The sequence below is a fragment of the Phaenicophaeus curvirostris genome, chromosome 6, assembly GCF_032191515.1.
Source record: "Phaenicophaeus curvirostris isolate KB17595 chromosome 6, BPBGC_Pcur_1.0, whole genome shotgun sequence".
Taxonomy (NCBI): Eukaryota; Metazoa; Chordata; class Aves; order Cuculiformes; family Cuculidae; genus Phaenicophaeus; species Phaenicophaeus curvirostris.
The window spans coordinates 30,227,337-30,242,906 of NC_091397.1; the positions used below are offsets into that span (position 1 = coordinate 30,227,337).

The window sequence follows — 15,570 nt, forward strand, 5'->3', positions numbered from 1 at the left end:
CCAAAAATGACTGCCATGGTGTCACACACAGTCTCAGCGGTGTTGGGGCGGAAAGGTCACTGGCTTTCTCCCTCTAGATCAAGATGTGGATATAACCACCGCTAACACTGTGAATCCAGCATCTTTCCTTAGGGGAGCTGCTTCAGAACCAGTGATATGCAGAATATTCCTGGTACACTGACAGAAGCAGCTTTGTGAAGCAAGGACATCACAAGGCTGGATATGCAGTGGCTGCCACCAGAAAAGTGATCGAAGCCAGACCATTACCCCAGGAACATCAGCCCAGAAAGCTGAAATAATCGCCTTAACTCAAGCACTGGAATTAGGAAAAGGACGTTTTTGGAGTGGTGCATGCTCACTATGTGGTGCTATAGCTATATGGAAAGAGCAAGGACTCCTTACAGCCTGAGGAAAACATGTTAAACATGCAGCAGATATCGTAAAGCTGCTGGAAGCTGTAAATCTTCCAGAAGAAGTAGCTATCATACACTACAAAGGTCACCAGAGAGGTAATACTGGCCGGAAAATTGGTAACAAATTGGCAGGAGATTTTGAGGCCAGGATGGCCGCAGAAAAATGCAGAAGTAATATCTGCTTTGATTCCAGACGGTAAACTTCAAATTCCTGATTCTGATTTAAAATTGGATAAATATTCAAGGGAGGATAGAAAATTGATTATCAATATGGCAGGAAAACAAAACAAACCCTTTGGGTGTGAATAATAGGAATGCAAATAGATCTCTCTGAACTCCCAATAAAATGGGGGTGGGGGGCGCACTGGTATTCATTAGCATTAACAGGTGCTTTCTCAGGCTGGCCAGAAGCTTTTCCTTGCAGGACAAGTAAAGGAGAAGTCACAAGAGTATTGTTTGTTGAGATTATACCTCGTTTAGAGTGCCTGCAGCAATATTGCCAGGTAGAGGTACACATTTGTGCTAAAATGGTAAAAAGATTAGTGAAATTTTAAGAACTGATTGGCAGTTACATTCTCCATACTGACCACAGGCCAGAGGCCAGGTGGAGAAAATGAATCATCGGATTGTTGCTGATAAAACAGCAGTCAGCTCAGCTAAAAATTTGTCAAGAAGCCAATCTATGTTGGCATCGAGCACTTCCTTTGGCCTTGCTTGGGTTCTGAAATAATGGGAGTAAAGTATTAGCCCTGTATACCAATTGCAGGATACAGGAGAAGATCTCACAGAATTAGGTGAGAATTTGTCTAATCAGCTAACAAAACTAGCTGAACTTGTTTGAGAAACAAACAAAATAAAAAGAAAACAAGCTGCATGGCGTAGAGGTTTAAGATCAATCTGTACATTCCTTTACACCCAGAGATGAGTTTTCTGTTAAAAGATTCTACAGGAAAACCACTGAGATAACAGTGGAACGGGCCATACGAAGTATTGCTAACAGCCTTCGCAGCAATCGGGATGGAAGAACTTGGATCAAGTGAAGAAAATCACCTACCAGTCAGTGGACAACAGAACGCTTAACACCTTTAAAAATTAAGGCTAACTAAAGTGAACTGTAATGTTATTGTTAATGTGTCCATTAAAAGAAGCCTTATTTTCTCATAGGTTGGATGCCTCTGTAAACATTTGGGGAAACTTGCTTGTATAACATAGAGTAGTGTGGCGTTTTGTTTAAATGCCATTTTTTCCAGTGTTCCATGTATTTTGGGAATCCCCACAAGCATTCAAACCTTTGGAAACTACACATGGTTGTCAAAACTGTCATATAAATCTGAAACTACGCTGGCTTCCTTTTAACACCAGGAGTAGCCATGCCCATGAATTATAATAATTTAAAGAGATGTATTTGTAAGTATACAAGGAACCTCAATTATACCCCGAGCCTCAGAGGCCTTGAATCTTGAAAATAGACAACTTCAGCATCAGTTTTAGAAAATAAAACTGCAATTGATTATCTGTTATTAAGATACTATAAGTAATTTTCTGACTTTGAGGGCATGAGTTGTTCCAGTTTGACCAATCAGTCCAGCTCCTAAACTTGCCCTGGTTGAAACAATATTTTCTCAGTGTTGTAGCATTGGGACTATCAGTTTTGTTAACCCGTATAGTGTGCATTTTGGTGTTGTCAGAGAACAGTAAAAGGTTATTAGACATGGAAAAGAAATCAGATCAGACGTGCAGTAGAGTCAGAAAAAAATTAAAGAAAACCTCTTACGTAGAGAAGAAGAAAGACAAGGATCCGGAATTTGGTATGAGCATATGTTTAATTGGTCTCCCTGGCTAACGTCACTCATAACAGCACTAGCGAGACCCCTCATATTGCTCCTGTTACTGTTGTTAATCGGGCCGTGCCTGATAAATGCCCTCATGAGGTTCGTGCAGGAATGAATCGGAGCACTGAGAATGCTAGTGTTAAGGACACAACACAGCCCCCTCTGTACCGAAGATGAAGAGTCAAAGATTTGACTCAGTTTCAAAGAACAGGGGCTCTGGAAGAGGGGAACAGGCCTCTTGGATGGACTACAGGAGGGAAGTGAGATTGTGTAGAGAAAAAATCAGAAGGGCTAAGGCTCAACTAGAAATCAGATTGGCAAAGTCTGTGAAAGAAAACAAAAAATCTTTCTATAAATATATAAATAATAAAAGGCGGACTAGGGAGACCATACAGTCCCTATTGGACGCAGAAGGAACAACAGTGACAGGGGATGAGGAAAAGGATGAGGTACTTAATGCCTTTTTTGCCTTAGTCTTTAATTGTAAAGAAAGTTGTTTCTTCTGTGTACAAACCCAGGAGTTAGAGGAGCAAAATGAGGCTCCCATGATCCAAGAGGAGGTGGTCAGAGCCTTGCTAGCCCGACTAGACACCCACAAGTCTGTGGGGCCAGATGGGATTCATGCAAAGGTATTGAAAGAGCTGGCGGATGTGCTGGCCAAACCCCTTTCCATCATCTTCCAACTGTCCTGGAAGACTGGGGAAGTTCCACTGGACTGGAGGCTGGCTGATGTTGTGCACATCTACAAGAAGGGTCACAGGGAGGATCTGGGGAACTACAGGCCTGTCAGTCTGACCTCAGTGCCAGGGAAAGTCATGGAGCAGGTGATGTTGAGTGCTATCATGAAGCACATGCAAGAGGACCAGGTGATCAGGCCCAGTCAACATGGGTTCACAAAAGGCAGGTCTTGCCAGACTAACCTGATCGCCTTCTATGACAAAGTGACTCGGCTGCTGGATGAGGGAAAGGCTGTGGATGTGGTCTTCCTGGACTTCAGTAAAGCCTTTGACACAGTTTCTCACAGCATTCTGCTTCGGAAACTGTCCGCCTCTGGCCTGGACACAGGCGCACACTCTCCTGGGTGGAAAACCAGGAGAAGTCTGTCTTAGAAAGCTGCCTGGAGGAGAGGGACCTGGGGGTGTTGGTTGACAGCCGACTGAACATGAGCCAGCAGTGTGCCCAGGTGGCCAAGAAGGCCAATGGCATCTTGGCTTGTATCAGAAACGGCGTGACCAGCAGGTCCAGGGAGGTTATTCTCCCTCTGTACACAGCACCGGTGAGACCGCTCCTTGAATACTGTGTTCAGTTCTGGGCCCCTCACCACAAGAAGGATGTTGAGGCTCTGGAGTGTGTTCAGAGAAGAGCAACAAAGCTGGTGAGGGGGTTGGAGAACAGGCCTTATGAGGAGCAGCTGAGAGAGCTGGGGTTGTTTAGCCTGGAGAAGAGGAGGCTGAGGGGAGACCTCATTGCTCTCTATAACTACCTAAAAGGAAGTTGTGGAGAGGAGGGTGCTGGCCTCTTCTCCCAAGTGACAGGGGACAGGACATGAGGGAATGGCCTCAAGCTCTGCAAGGGGAGGTTTAGGCTGGACATTAGGAAAACATTTTCCACAGAAAGGGTCATTGGGCACTGGAACAGTCTGCCCAGGGAGGTGGTTGAATCCCCTTCCCTGGAGGTGTTTAAGGGATGAGTGGATGAGGTGCTAAGGGGCATGGTTTAATGTTTGATAGGAATGGTTGGACTCGATGATCCGGTGGGTCTCTTCCAACCTGGTTATTCTATGATTCTAAGAGACAGTGGTTGGCTGGATATGAAAAAAACCCAACTCAGAACCAAACACCCGAAACTCAAAAAAACCCTAAAGAAAATCTAGGAGAACGTTTGGAGCGTAGTTAGGCTTGTGACATCTTTGGCATGTGACTGGTAACTTCTTAAAAGTAGAAGCGCTTACTCTTTCAGCTAAAGCCCAGTATTTCCAGCTAGAGGACTCTTTCCCCCACCCAAAGGTATCTTTGCCTCACGCAATACTGCATGCCATCTTATTTTTAACACTGCAGATACTAATTTCCATTTGTCTGTTTTTCAAACTGCTTTAATTTTGGATTTTTATCTTGAGTTGCAGTGCTGGTAGGAGCAAGTCATTAGAAAAGTGTGTGTCTGTTGGTCAGAAATTTTTCTAATAATCTGATCCCTGTGTTATTAAACCTTTGTCAAAGTATAAACATTCAGCAAGCTGTACATGTTCCCTCCATTGTGGACATTTTGGTCACAGATATCTTTCTATACCAAGCTCTGCCTAGAAGTGATTCTTATTGTTGTGGCCTTACTACGTGTGTCTGAAAACATCTTGATCTGGTTTCTGAAAAAAGGAAAATATCTTTTATTTGAAGCCCATAGCAGACCTGAGATCCTGTCACCAGGAAATTAAGGGCTGTTATAGCGTATTCCTTTGGGGCAAGTGTTCTTTCTTAGGGATTAGTAAGGTATTAAACTGAGTTATGTTTCTTAGATTCTCTATTTATGTGCGAGTTTTTGCCCTAAGAGGAGTTCTGAATTATCTTGTTTGTACCCTTGCCATGTGTAAAGTTGTTTAAAAACAAGTACATGAAACCCCACCGTGGCGAATCTCTTGATGAAAGCTGTGGTTATCACTTGATAAAAGCTATAGATTGTCTCTGTAAACTACTCATGTTTTTAAATATTGATTGCACGTACAGTGTGACGGAGCATTTATTCGGAATATAAGGAATATATTGCTGTATGTCCATTAAATGCTAAAATGTGACAAGGGGAGTAATCCTTCCCACACAGAAAAACTGAAGCTTTTTCTCATGGTAAACCATAAATAATTCTGTGGTTACTTTACAGAACTACTCTCTTACTCTGTAAACACATTGCTACTGGTTTTCGGAAGGGATCTTACATGAATTCAAGTAAGAAGTAGAACTTTGATTTAATAAAAATTTTGGAGCTTAAATCTGAAAAATATGTTTCTTTATGCTTAACCTTCTGTCTTTACCCTGGCAGCAGTATTGTTAACTTGCAGGAGTTAACACATCTTAATTTTGATGTAAAGGAATGTTTTTGATTTTTTTTCCTTTTCTCTCCCTTTTAAAAAATGAATTCTCAGAGCTATTGTTTAGGAACTGTTTTGAAGTGTAGTAAATTGACTAAATATGGCTTGGCCTCCATTTCATTGCAAGCCAGCTTGGGACGGTTGTTCTTGGAAGTGATGCCAGAATCTTTAAACACAAATTTGGAAAGTCTGGTGTTTGACAAGAGGTGGGATGCAGGCATTCAGCTGTTCAGTTGAAGAACAGAAGTAGTCTTGCTGCATGTGACATTGACTAAATCTTCTGAACTGTTTCAGACATGTTTTTATATTAGAATACACTTAGGCTCAGTCCTGAAAAGACCTGAGTGCTATTTCACTTGTGAGCTTTGCCTGAAGAATGCCAGCATTCAGTAGAAGCTCTTTGTTGAGATCCTTTAATTGTAAGTTGCATGTATTTTCCTTAAGGCTTGATGCATTATGAGTGTGTGTAGTTGTTCATGTGTTTTTGTATCACGTTTATTGCACTAAAATCACATGGGTTGCAGAGCTGTAGAATAATATTGCTTTTTTGGCCTTAGAAATTTTCTGAAAATTCATTTCTCTGCTGTTGAAGGCTTTTCATAAAAACAGCTGGCATATTGAAATGTGATTCAGTCTCTCTGGCTATCTATTAATTGAGATAATCCATCTCTTTGCAGGTACTGTAAGTGCTTGGCCCAAGACAAAATCAGCCTTGAGCTGAGGACGTGCAACCATCTGGGCAGAATAGTTCTGAGAGTTAGTGTGATTAGCTTTGGCAAGATGAATTCTGAGTAATGAGATGTCAAGCAAATTAGTTTCTCTCTGTGGGTGAGTGGTTTATTTGCTAGTGTTCATGAAGGGATCTCACTATTAATGATGTTAGGTGTAGTGGAGAAAACCATATAAATTGCACTGCAAAAGGATGTGACTGGAAAGGCAATGGTGCTTCTCTGTGATAACTCTTCTATGGTCATATATATTCTCCAGTGAGAATTGGCCATGGCGTGACCCTTATTCCATTCACTCTTCATGTGCCTTTCTTTCAAATACTGCTACTATTTCCCCTCCCTGTGTGTGTGTGTGTGTGTATATACGTATATATGTATATACGTGTGTGTGTATATATATGTGGTGGTTGGTTTTTTTTTCCTATTTACCCCCTTCTGGAGAAGGGTAGAAGGGTGATAAAGGAGACAAGAAAACAGAAATACAAACTAATTTAAAAGTACTCTGACTTAACTCTATCTGTACTTGAAAAATAACCTCAAAATTTATTCTCATTACTTTACCTCACTAGCAGTATGTAAAGGTCTATAACTGATTGCAGGTTAGTGATCCAAGGTACTCTTTCTTCCAATCAGTTGACAACGATTACCTTACCAGTAAATGAAAAGTTGTGATATTTCCGGTACTTTAGCGGGCATACGTAGGTTACACAAAATGCTTTGAGTACTTAAGTGTCTGGTAAACACCAAGAACAGTCCATCAAAGTGGGCTTAGTTGTTTTAAGTGGTTGTTCTCTGGACAGAGATTTGGTCTAGCAAAATTCACACCTGTCAAGAAGAGAATTGGTATTTCTGTTTGTTATGCTTGCAGATCCACTTCTGTTGTTGAGATGTAGCTGGTACGTCTTTTAGGAGCAATGTATGCAAAAAGCAGTTTGAGGTTCACTCAAGAGGGAAGAGTGAGAATCTCCTTTCTGCTTCTGAGCACAAAGGAATGCTTTGTTTGCTCCCGGCATCTGGATAGTTGGTGATCTCATTTTAGAGTGCTTATTTCTATCCAGTTTTATTATAATAATCAGTTTTATTGGACAGTGATGGAGAGAAGGTAATAACTTAGTTCAATCTAATTCACAAATGCTGGATTTAGATATGAATAGGGTATTTCTGAATGCTGGCTTTATGAATGACTCAGATCTCGATCTTCAGAATGTTATAGATTTAAGTAACTGAAAAAATAGTTTGTTTCAGTCAGAGAGCTTTGCCTAATGTGTATTTGGCTAATTACCCCTTGTGTCTTTGTTTCGTTTGAATTTAATAAATATAGGAGTGCTTTGATTGTAATGTATGGAATTTGTCTGAGCTCAAGGCAGGCACAACACAGGAACAACCACGAAGTCACAGACAGAATGAAAAGAATAAATATATTTCTGTTACCTCACAGTCCCAGGCAGGTCCGAAACAGCGCTCAGGCAGAGTAAATGTAAGTAGGAATGCAGGCACTACAGAGCTCAGTCCTTACTAGAAAATGTGTGTTCCTAAACTGCTACTTTTTCTATGTAAGTGCAGTAGTTTTCCACTATGCTTTGATCCTCCGCACAGCAGGGCAGATATCTCAAGCATGTCTTTTGGGATAGCTCTGAGCCTATGTTACCTTAACACTAAAGGTTCTATTTGTAAGCACACAAGACTAGGCAATGATTAGCGTGCTGTAAGTGTTTTTCTACATCCCAGATGCAAGGTCACTTTTAAGTGTGTTTTATAATTCCTCCTCGCCAATGTTTCGTTATATTCCCACAGAGTCTGTGCTCCATTTGTGTTGCTTATGAATCTGAATAAGATGCAGCTTCAAGACTCGTTTTTTTGTTGCTATCCAGGCTAAACTCACACATGACTTCAGTGATTTCTTTCCAGCTAAGACCATACCATTGATCTACACAAGAGCAGAGCACCCTTCTTTTTCATGTAGGTGGAAATGGAAAAAGACCTCAATGGCTGCATTTATTGTTGTCTACATCTTTAAAGATTTTGTGTGTTGTTTGTGACATTTGTGATTTGGTTTTGCCTGAGCCAGTAACGAAGTTTTGGAAGTTGTAAGGGAATTAAATCTGTTTTTCTTTTGTATTTAATTTTGCCCTCCAGAAATCTAGGTTTAAGCATCAGTAAAAGATGATGAGAAACTTGTCTGTAATATCAGAGCTTCCTGACAGATTTTTTCTTTTATTCTATACTTTTTGTGATTGTCTTCTCCCTCTCATGCATTTTGCAGGAAATCTCAAAGTAGGTTATAGAAGAAACAGATAACGCCTTTTGCAAAGTCAAAGCTAATAATGCTGATTTAAAAAACAAATTCTACTAAATGTACAGTTTCAGTGGATGAAGTCACTTCATGAATGTAGGCATCCCTCTTGCTGTCATGCAAGAAAATGAAGAATTTTGTTATGGATTAAAGGCAGTCTTCTATTTGCTTCAAGACTGATAGCATTTGTAAGCAGTGTGTGGTTATTCATCATTATTGATGCTAATAGTTAGAGCAGTGTATTTCTGTGAGTACTCTTAAATTTTTAGAATAAAGAATCATGATCCTGTGAAGCACTGTGAAGAAGAAACTCGTTCCAAATTTTTGCCTGGAGAAAAAAATTGAACACAGTGCCTATAAGATTGCAAAGAATATGGGACAGTAAGCCTTACTTTTTTTCTCCCCTGAGAAGTGACTGAAGCTTGAGGGTTTTTCATTCAAGAGACAATGCGCTTGCATCTGAAATGAGCCAAAATGTATTTGCTGACCTCACAGTCTGGCCATTGCTTCTGTCCTGTTGGGTCTGTCTGTATCTTTCTCTTGGTAGAAGCACTGAGAAATGAGTATGGCTTTCAGCTCCAGTAGTCTATGGTCAGGCCCCAGTTAATTTTCCAGTTAAGCTTCTGTGGTGTTCTGTGGCTTACTGATCTTGGAGATTGAATTAGTAAATTTTTCCTGAATTTGAAATACATCTTAGCTCACAGTAACCCAAAACATAGACATTGGAGATTCAGAGTAAAGAGGGAGTAAAATCTGTTAAAGCCAGCCTGTGTCAAATTCTAGCTATTCCGCTGTGCATCATCCTTACAGTGCTGCTCATAACTTCCTGTGTTAATTGCTGTTTTGTAATTCTAAACTTGCTAGTGCAATTCATCCTTTCCTGCTCTCAAGTCAGCAGGAATTTAAAATAAATCAAGTGCTTAACTCTTGGAAGTAATGTTTGCGACACTGTGTGAGCTGTATTTCACAGTCAGAAATTGAAGTATGAACAGTCATGGTCACTTGTGAGTTTGAAGTCACCCTGCTTTTCTTAGGTGTCTGGAACTGCTGATATGACTAAGATTCACAGGTTACGTTGGGGACAATTTGATCTTACTATGTGTGTTATTCAAGTGTAGCTCCTCTGGTGCACGCGAAGCTGTAAAGGTAGGTGTCAAGATAATCAGCCCATGAAGTTTTACCAGCCACAAGTTATCATAAGCTGATGGAATGCACAAGTCTGATAACAGTGCTATAATTAACCAGTCTCTCAGGAATAGTTTTTGTTTTGTTTTGAAGTATGTAGGTTCTTACATATAACAGACTTGAGTTTGTCCAGGTATGTATTAGAAAGCTTATCTAAAGAAATGGAGGGGAGAATCTACCCGCTCTTTTACTCATATCTTTTATTTGCTTTTGTTCTAGTTTGCAAGTATGCCTGTCACAGGAAATGTGAAGAAGAGGTAAGCATATGTATTTGACTCTCTTCTTGTTGATCCACATGTATTTGAAGTTGAGACTACAAAAGCTGTATCAGCTAGTTAAGAATAAGATGATTATTAAATCAGATGCCTAGCTGTCAGAAAAGAATACTTTTTTTTTTTTCCCTGGTGTATTGTTCTTGCCTTTAATAAAAACCAGGTCCCTATGTAGTCAAAACATCTGCACCAGTGGTTGAGTTTATCACTCCTCTTATAGGAGTATGTTTCGGGTTGAAAACAGCAAGTTAAGTGAGTGAAACACAAACCACAGTTTTACCAGAAAAGAAAAAATGTATCCAAGTCAGTAAGGTGTATGTAGGTATGCACACACAAATATATTCACACCTGTGTTTGTGTGCATGTGTATATATACATGTACACGCTCCTATATATTAAAAAAAAAAAGTGTGGCAAGAGGCCAAAAGGCAAACTTTTGGCTATGGGTTATGAGAAGCATATAGATATTCATTTATTTTCAGAGTCTCCTGTAGATAGTTTCCACCAAGTTCAGCTTCATTAGTAGATTTTTAGTTCTTAAAATCTCCGAGTCCCTTTCACACAAGATTAGATCAGTACTTCCGTGGTCTCGGGTGACATAAAATTTCCGCATCTCTAGCTTTGTGTTGATCAAAGACATTTGCATAGCATTCCAGCCTAAATCTAGCAGTATTGAATGCCTCCATTTTACTAGAGTCACTCTTGTGGTATAATATTCCCTGCTTTTAACTAAAACTTTTGATTAGTACTTGCTGTCTGTGAAGACAAATTTTTTTGTTGGAGCACTGAACTTCTGCAGACCATGGATCTATTCTTATTACTTCTGTTGTTTACTTGGTGTGTGGCCTTGTGCAAGGATTTGTTTGTTTCAGTGTTTTCAAGAAATATAACTCAATTCAGGAGAAGAACCTCTACTTAGTGAAGGACTTTGGAGATTTGTCAGGCCATTTGGGGAATTTCCAGTACAATTGGAATGAAAATGGTACTTGTGTATTTGAAAATTGCTGTTATGTGCTATGCTGAATAAATGCAGAATTTTATTTTTTCATGAAATAAGATTATAAAATACAAAAAATGGTAATTATGATTGCAAGTAAGATGTTACCTTTTGATGTTTTTTGTCAACTATTTACATTCAGTAATGATTAGTAATAATACCGTGGTCCAACTGTATAAGGGAAACAGCTTAGTAGAAAGCAGTATATTTTATTAGACCAGATGATGTAATTGATCCCTCTTTGCACAGTAGCTCTGGTTCTCTAAATAGTGCCTGCAGTGTGGAATTCTACCAGCTTCCATGGGAAATGGTTTGTTGATAATGTTGGTGACCTGCAGATTTGCTTGGATAGGTGCTGTGTTAGATCTAGAGTTTCCGGAAGGGATGCTACGTAAATGATGCTGGAGGCTGTGGTAGGAAATGGTTTAAACTCGTTTTGGAGACAAATAATTTCTTAAGTGTGCCCTATGTCAAAACCAGGAAACAGTATTTCAACTAGTACTTACGCTTTCAGGCGTTTGGGTGTTGAGTATAGGAGAGACTAATAAATGAAGTGACAAAAGTATGTTGTAGCGTAACTACCGCTGAGATACTGTTATATTTTGTTTTTTTAATAATTGAAAAGAAATTACTAGCATGCATTACAGAAGACTGAAAAAGAAGTTATGGGAACAAGGCTAAATTTTAATAATCAATTATTATTTCAAGAGGCTTTCCCCTCCCCGAGATTTTCAGTGAAGTAGTAAACCAATAAGTAGCTTATATTCGGAGTTTTCCGGGAGTCTGTCTTTTCTGACTATTTGTATGAGATTCACAGCTTATTAAAGCATTAGTCAAAAGACTTACTGGGGTTGTGAGTGTTCACAGAAGCATTATGTGCAAGTCTAGCCATAATGCTCTATAATAAAGTAGATGTCATGTAAGTGTTCAGGTGAAAGCAGTAGCTAAGCCTTATGCTGGCAACACTACGATGAAGACTCCAAGATTTTGTCGAGACAATACCACTGTTATGCTTGCAAATGAAAAACAACATTTCTTTTTAATATAAATCATCCATGAAAATAAAATTTATGCAGACCTGAAGATAAAAGTTGACTCTGAATTTGATCAGAAGGTACAAATGAAGGAAGAATCATGTTTTGGAATTGTTCAGGATCTCAGCTCCTGCCTTGTAGGATGAACCCTGAACTGGTTTTTTGATGGTTTTCTAAATGCACCTGACATAGCAGTTAATAAAAATAAGAAATGGATGCAAGCATCGTAGCAGTATTTCAAAACCTAGGGCACCACTGGAAGAAAATCTGAAGTTAAGAAATCAAAAGAAAAGAATCAGAGATTAGGTTGCACCAGTTTAGGCTCTTGCATTTGGGGTCATGTTGGTTAGAATCATAGAATAGTCTGGATTGGAAAGGACCTTAAACATCATCTGGTTCCAACCCCCCTGCCATGGGCAGGGGCGCGTCCCACTAGATCAGGCTGCCCAAGGCCCCATCCAACCTGGCCTTGGACACCTCCAGGGATGGGGCAGTCACACCTTCCCTGGGCAACCTGTGCCAGTGCCTCACCACCCACATAATGAAGAAGTTCTTCCTTGCAGCAGGTTGCAGAAGGATTTGAAATTATGTAGCATAACTCCACTAGATGATGCGGGTGGATGTTGGTGTAAAAATTGGATGAGCTGTAAAAGGAAGTTAACGCAAAACCCAACTGAAGAAAAAGCTCCAAAAGCCCTAACTCCCCTGTCCTGGCATTGTGAGTGGAAAAAAAAACCAAACCAAAACCAAACCCAAACAAAAAAGTGAACATGGTGGTTGTCTGGATATAAAATCTTAAGAAATATATCCTCTCTGTCAGATGACTGTTTGCAATTTAGCCCTGAAGGAGAGGGTGGATGCATGGCTACAGGAATGAATTAATGGAAATTAAGGATCCACAAAGTCAGAACAGATGTCAGGAAGTATTATTACATGCAGAGAGTAATGAATATGTGAACATGTCTCCCAGGCAAGTTTGTTCAGATGAAAAGCAGTGAGGTACTTGGGACTGAAGTGATTTAATTGCATTCTAGGGGATAGAGCTCTGAATGGGTTGTGTCATTAAGGACCTGGTCAGTCAGTCTGAAGATGTCAACTCTCATAGCCTGTGTGAACTCTCATAGCCCACTTGTGAAACTGTTTGCTACATCCCTAGCAGTTCAGCGTCAGAGATCTTGGTGCGCACCAGGGTCTGTAGAAGCATTTGAATTCTCAGGACAGCTGTTTTGCCTGCATGCTGCTTGACGGGCCTCTTCTGCACCCATTAGTGTGGTGTGCATTGGCAGTGCTGAGCTAGGACAGCCCTATTGCTCTAAGCCTCAGAAACTTGATAAATGTTAATAGAAAACCACGTGGTTTTGTCTGTAATGTGGCTTTTCTAATATTCTGACTGTGCAGACTCCTAGTGAGTATGTACGCCTTGCTGACATGTATGTGTGCTCACCAGGGAGGCCTGATGAACCGTACTTTTCTTCATGTTGATATAAAAGACATGCTAAAAATGCTGCCCTGTGTGAGTGGCATCAGAGTCTTGCTGAACCATAATGGTACCTCTAATGATCATGGGAAGCCCTTAGTAATGATGTCATTGACCTCGATTAGCTGTTTTAAGATATTTGATTTTGCAGAAGGCTTATTTAGAACTGAAGTCAACTTTTAAAATTATTATGTTACATCAGCGTATACTACTATCTTAATGTACTATACAATATTTTCTTTTTTGTCCTTTAGTCATCTGTGCTTTTTCTTTTTAAAGTGTTAGGAGTAGGAAAACTCTCTAGAGGAAAGCGTTTGCTATTCCTGCATGTACTTTATTTTAAAACTCTTGGAAAGGCAGATTTTTGTTTTCACTTTGAAAAACATTGTAAGAATGAATTCTGAAAGACTTTTGTTTTGCTATACAAACCCTGGTTCATTTAGGTAATTACTATCTAGTATGGCGTTTGTCTTCGTGTATTTCACTTGGAAATGTTTGTGTGTGGCTATTTGTTCAGACATACAGATCTAATTAATGTTTCCTGAGGTTTCTGAAGCTGTAGCATGTCTACTGCTCTAGGGCTTTGCTCTGGATTTTGCTCTGGGATCTTGAGTCCCCTGTGTTTTGTAGATTTGTCTCCAGCCAAGTGTCTCTGCATATGGGGTAGGAATACTTGTTTGTCCCACCACAAGGCTTTCTCTTAGCTCTCTGTCCTGGGATACCATCTTTCACTCTCAGCTGGGTAAGTGGTATAGAGCATCATCTTGTGACTCTAGCCAAACTTTATTCTTTGAAGTCTGGACATTTGAAAACCAGTTTCTATCTCCTGTCATGTGGGAAGGATGAAAGTTGGAGCCTCTTTACTATGTTTTCTTGATTTATTTCTTGTATGCTAATTCTCTGTCTTGAACAAACTGATTTGATTAAATTTATAAGCAAATGTTTAAATTTTCTTACAACCAGTAAGCTTAAGTATTTGCTGAAGTCTTTTGCTGAATCTAGTGTGGTCCAGCTTTATGTCTTTGCTTGTGAATTCAACCTGGAAGATATTTTTGCCCTGCTTAAGTCAAGACAACATTTTCTTTATGTAATACAGTTTGATTCTTGGCTAGCCTGAAATGGTGTTTCGAAGAATCTAATATCATAGGCCCTATGGCTTTTTCCAGTTCCAGTAAGATTATTTTATGAGCTTGATTCAGCATGCTTCTTCCTTCACCTTTTAAGAAGCTGTCTTAGACGTCTCAGTGGAGTGCAGATTAAATCAAAGTTTCAGAATTTTGTGTTAACGGACTAAAATCCTTGTTTCAACAAGTTTCCTGAGCTATAGTATACCACTTGAATGCTGGCAAAGCTAGACCAAACAATACATTACTTTCATATTCTGTAGTTTATTTTTTTGTAGAGAAACAACTTATTTATAATAATGCTTTTAGCATTTTATAATTTATAAAGTGACAAATTGTTTTCAGTGTGAAAGGTATAAATTCTGTATTACTTTGTCCTGCTGATTTTCTCAAAGACCATGCTCTCTCTTGTTCTTTTTTTATTTCCTCTAGGCATTTGTATCTGATAAAACATTGCATATTTTTTCCCTTGACCCTGCTCTTCCTTTTTCCTTAAACTGTTTAAGCTGTTGCCAATTGAAGAGGATTGAAAGGTGGCTCACCACTGCCTCCAAATCCATGGTCCCTTGTGATAGATATCTGAATCTTTCTTTTTTAGTCTGTTTAACATTCTAGGAAATATGAACATGATTACAGAAAAGTGCATAGAAATAAACAAATATTTAACTTGTATTATTATAAATAAGATAACTAGCAGCACTGTAGATGGGAGGGAGAGAGTCACAGCCAGAAAAGTTAAGGAATGATAGTTGGTGTTGGTCCTGGGTTGCATGTTCAACTTGTATGGTGAAAATAAAGAACTTCCTATCCACCTGTGTGTCTGTAGATAGATAGATAGATAGAGGCTAACGTTGGTCAAATGTTTTCAGTTTGGAGACTGAAAGAACAAGCTGCATTGGCTCTCAAAAGTTTTATTTTCTTTTGTCACTTGGGTACTTATGGAAGTGGTTTGTTGAATAGACCTTGTGCTTACTTGAGGCAGCCTTGTTAACATTGTAGGGCTGAGCTCTGACTCTTGCAGTAGATGGACATGAAAGCAGATGCTTTTACTCTGTGAAGAAAATGAGTGGCCCTTGACAGACTGGTGGGACAGATACTTGTGAGAGAAACATATGGTGCGCTTCCATATGACAATTTCT

At 39.6% G+C, this 15,570-nt stretch overlaps 1 protein-coding gene across 2 annotated transcripts in view; it reads left to right on the plus strand.

The window, feature by feature from the left end:
- The window catches only part of TNS3 (tensin 3), a 242,280-nt gene that overhangs the window by 64,824 nt on the left and 161,886 nt on the right, over nt 1–15,570 (plus strand). For both annotated transcript variants that reach the window (XM_069859719.1, XM_069859720.1), the window contains exon 3: nt 9,747–9,784. In XM_069859719.1, coding sequence (XP_069715820.1) covers nt 9,747–9,784 — 38 coding nt within the window. The remainder of the gene's footprint in view (nt 1–9,746; nt 9,785–15,570) is intronic.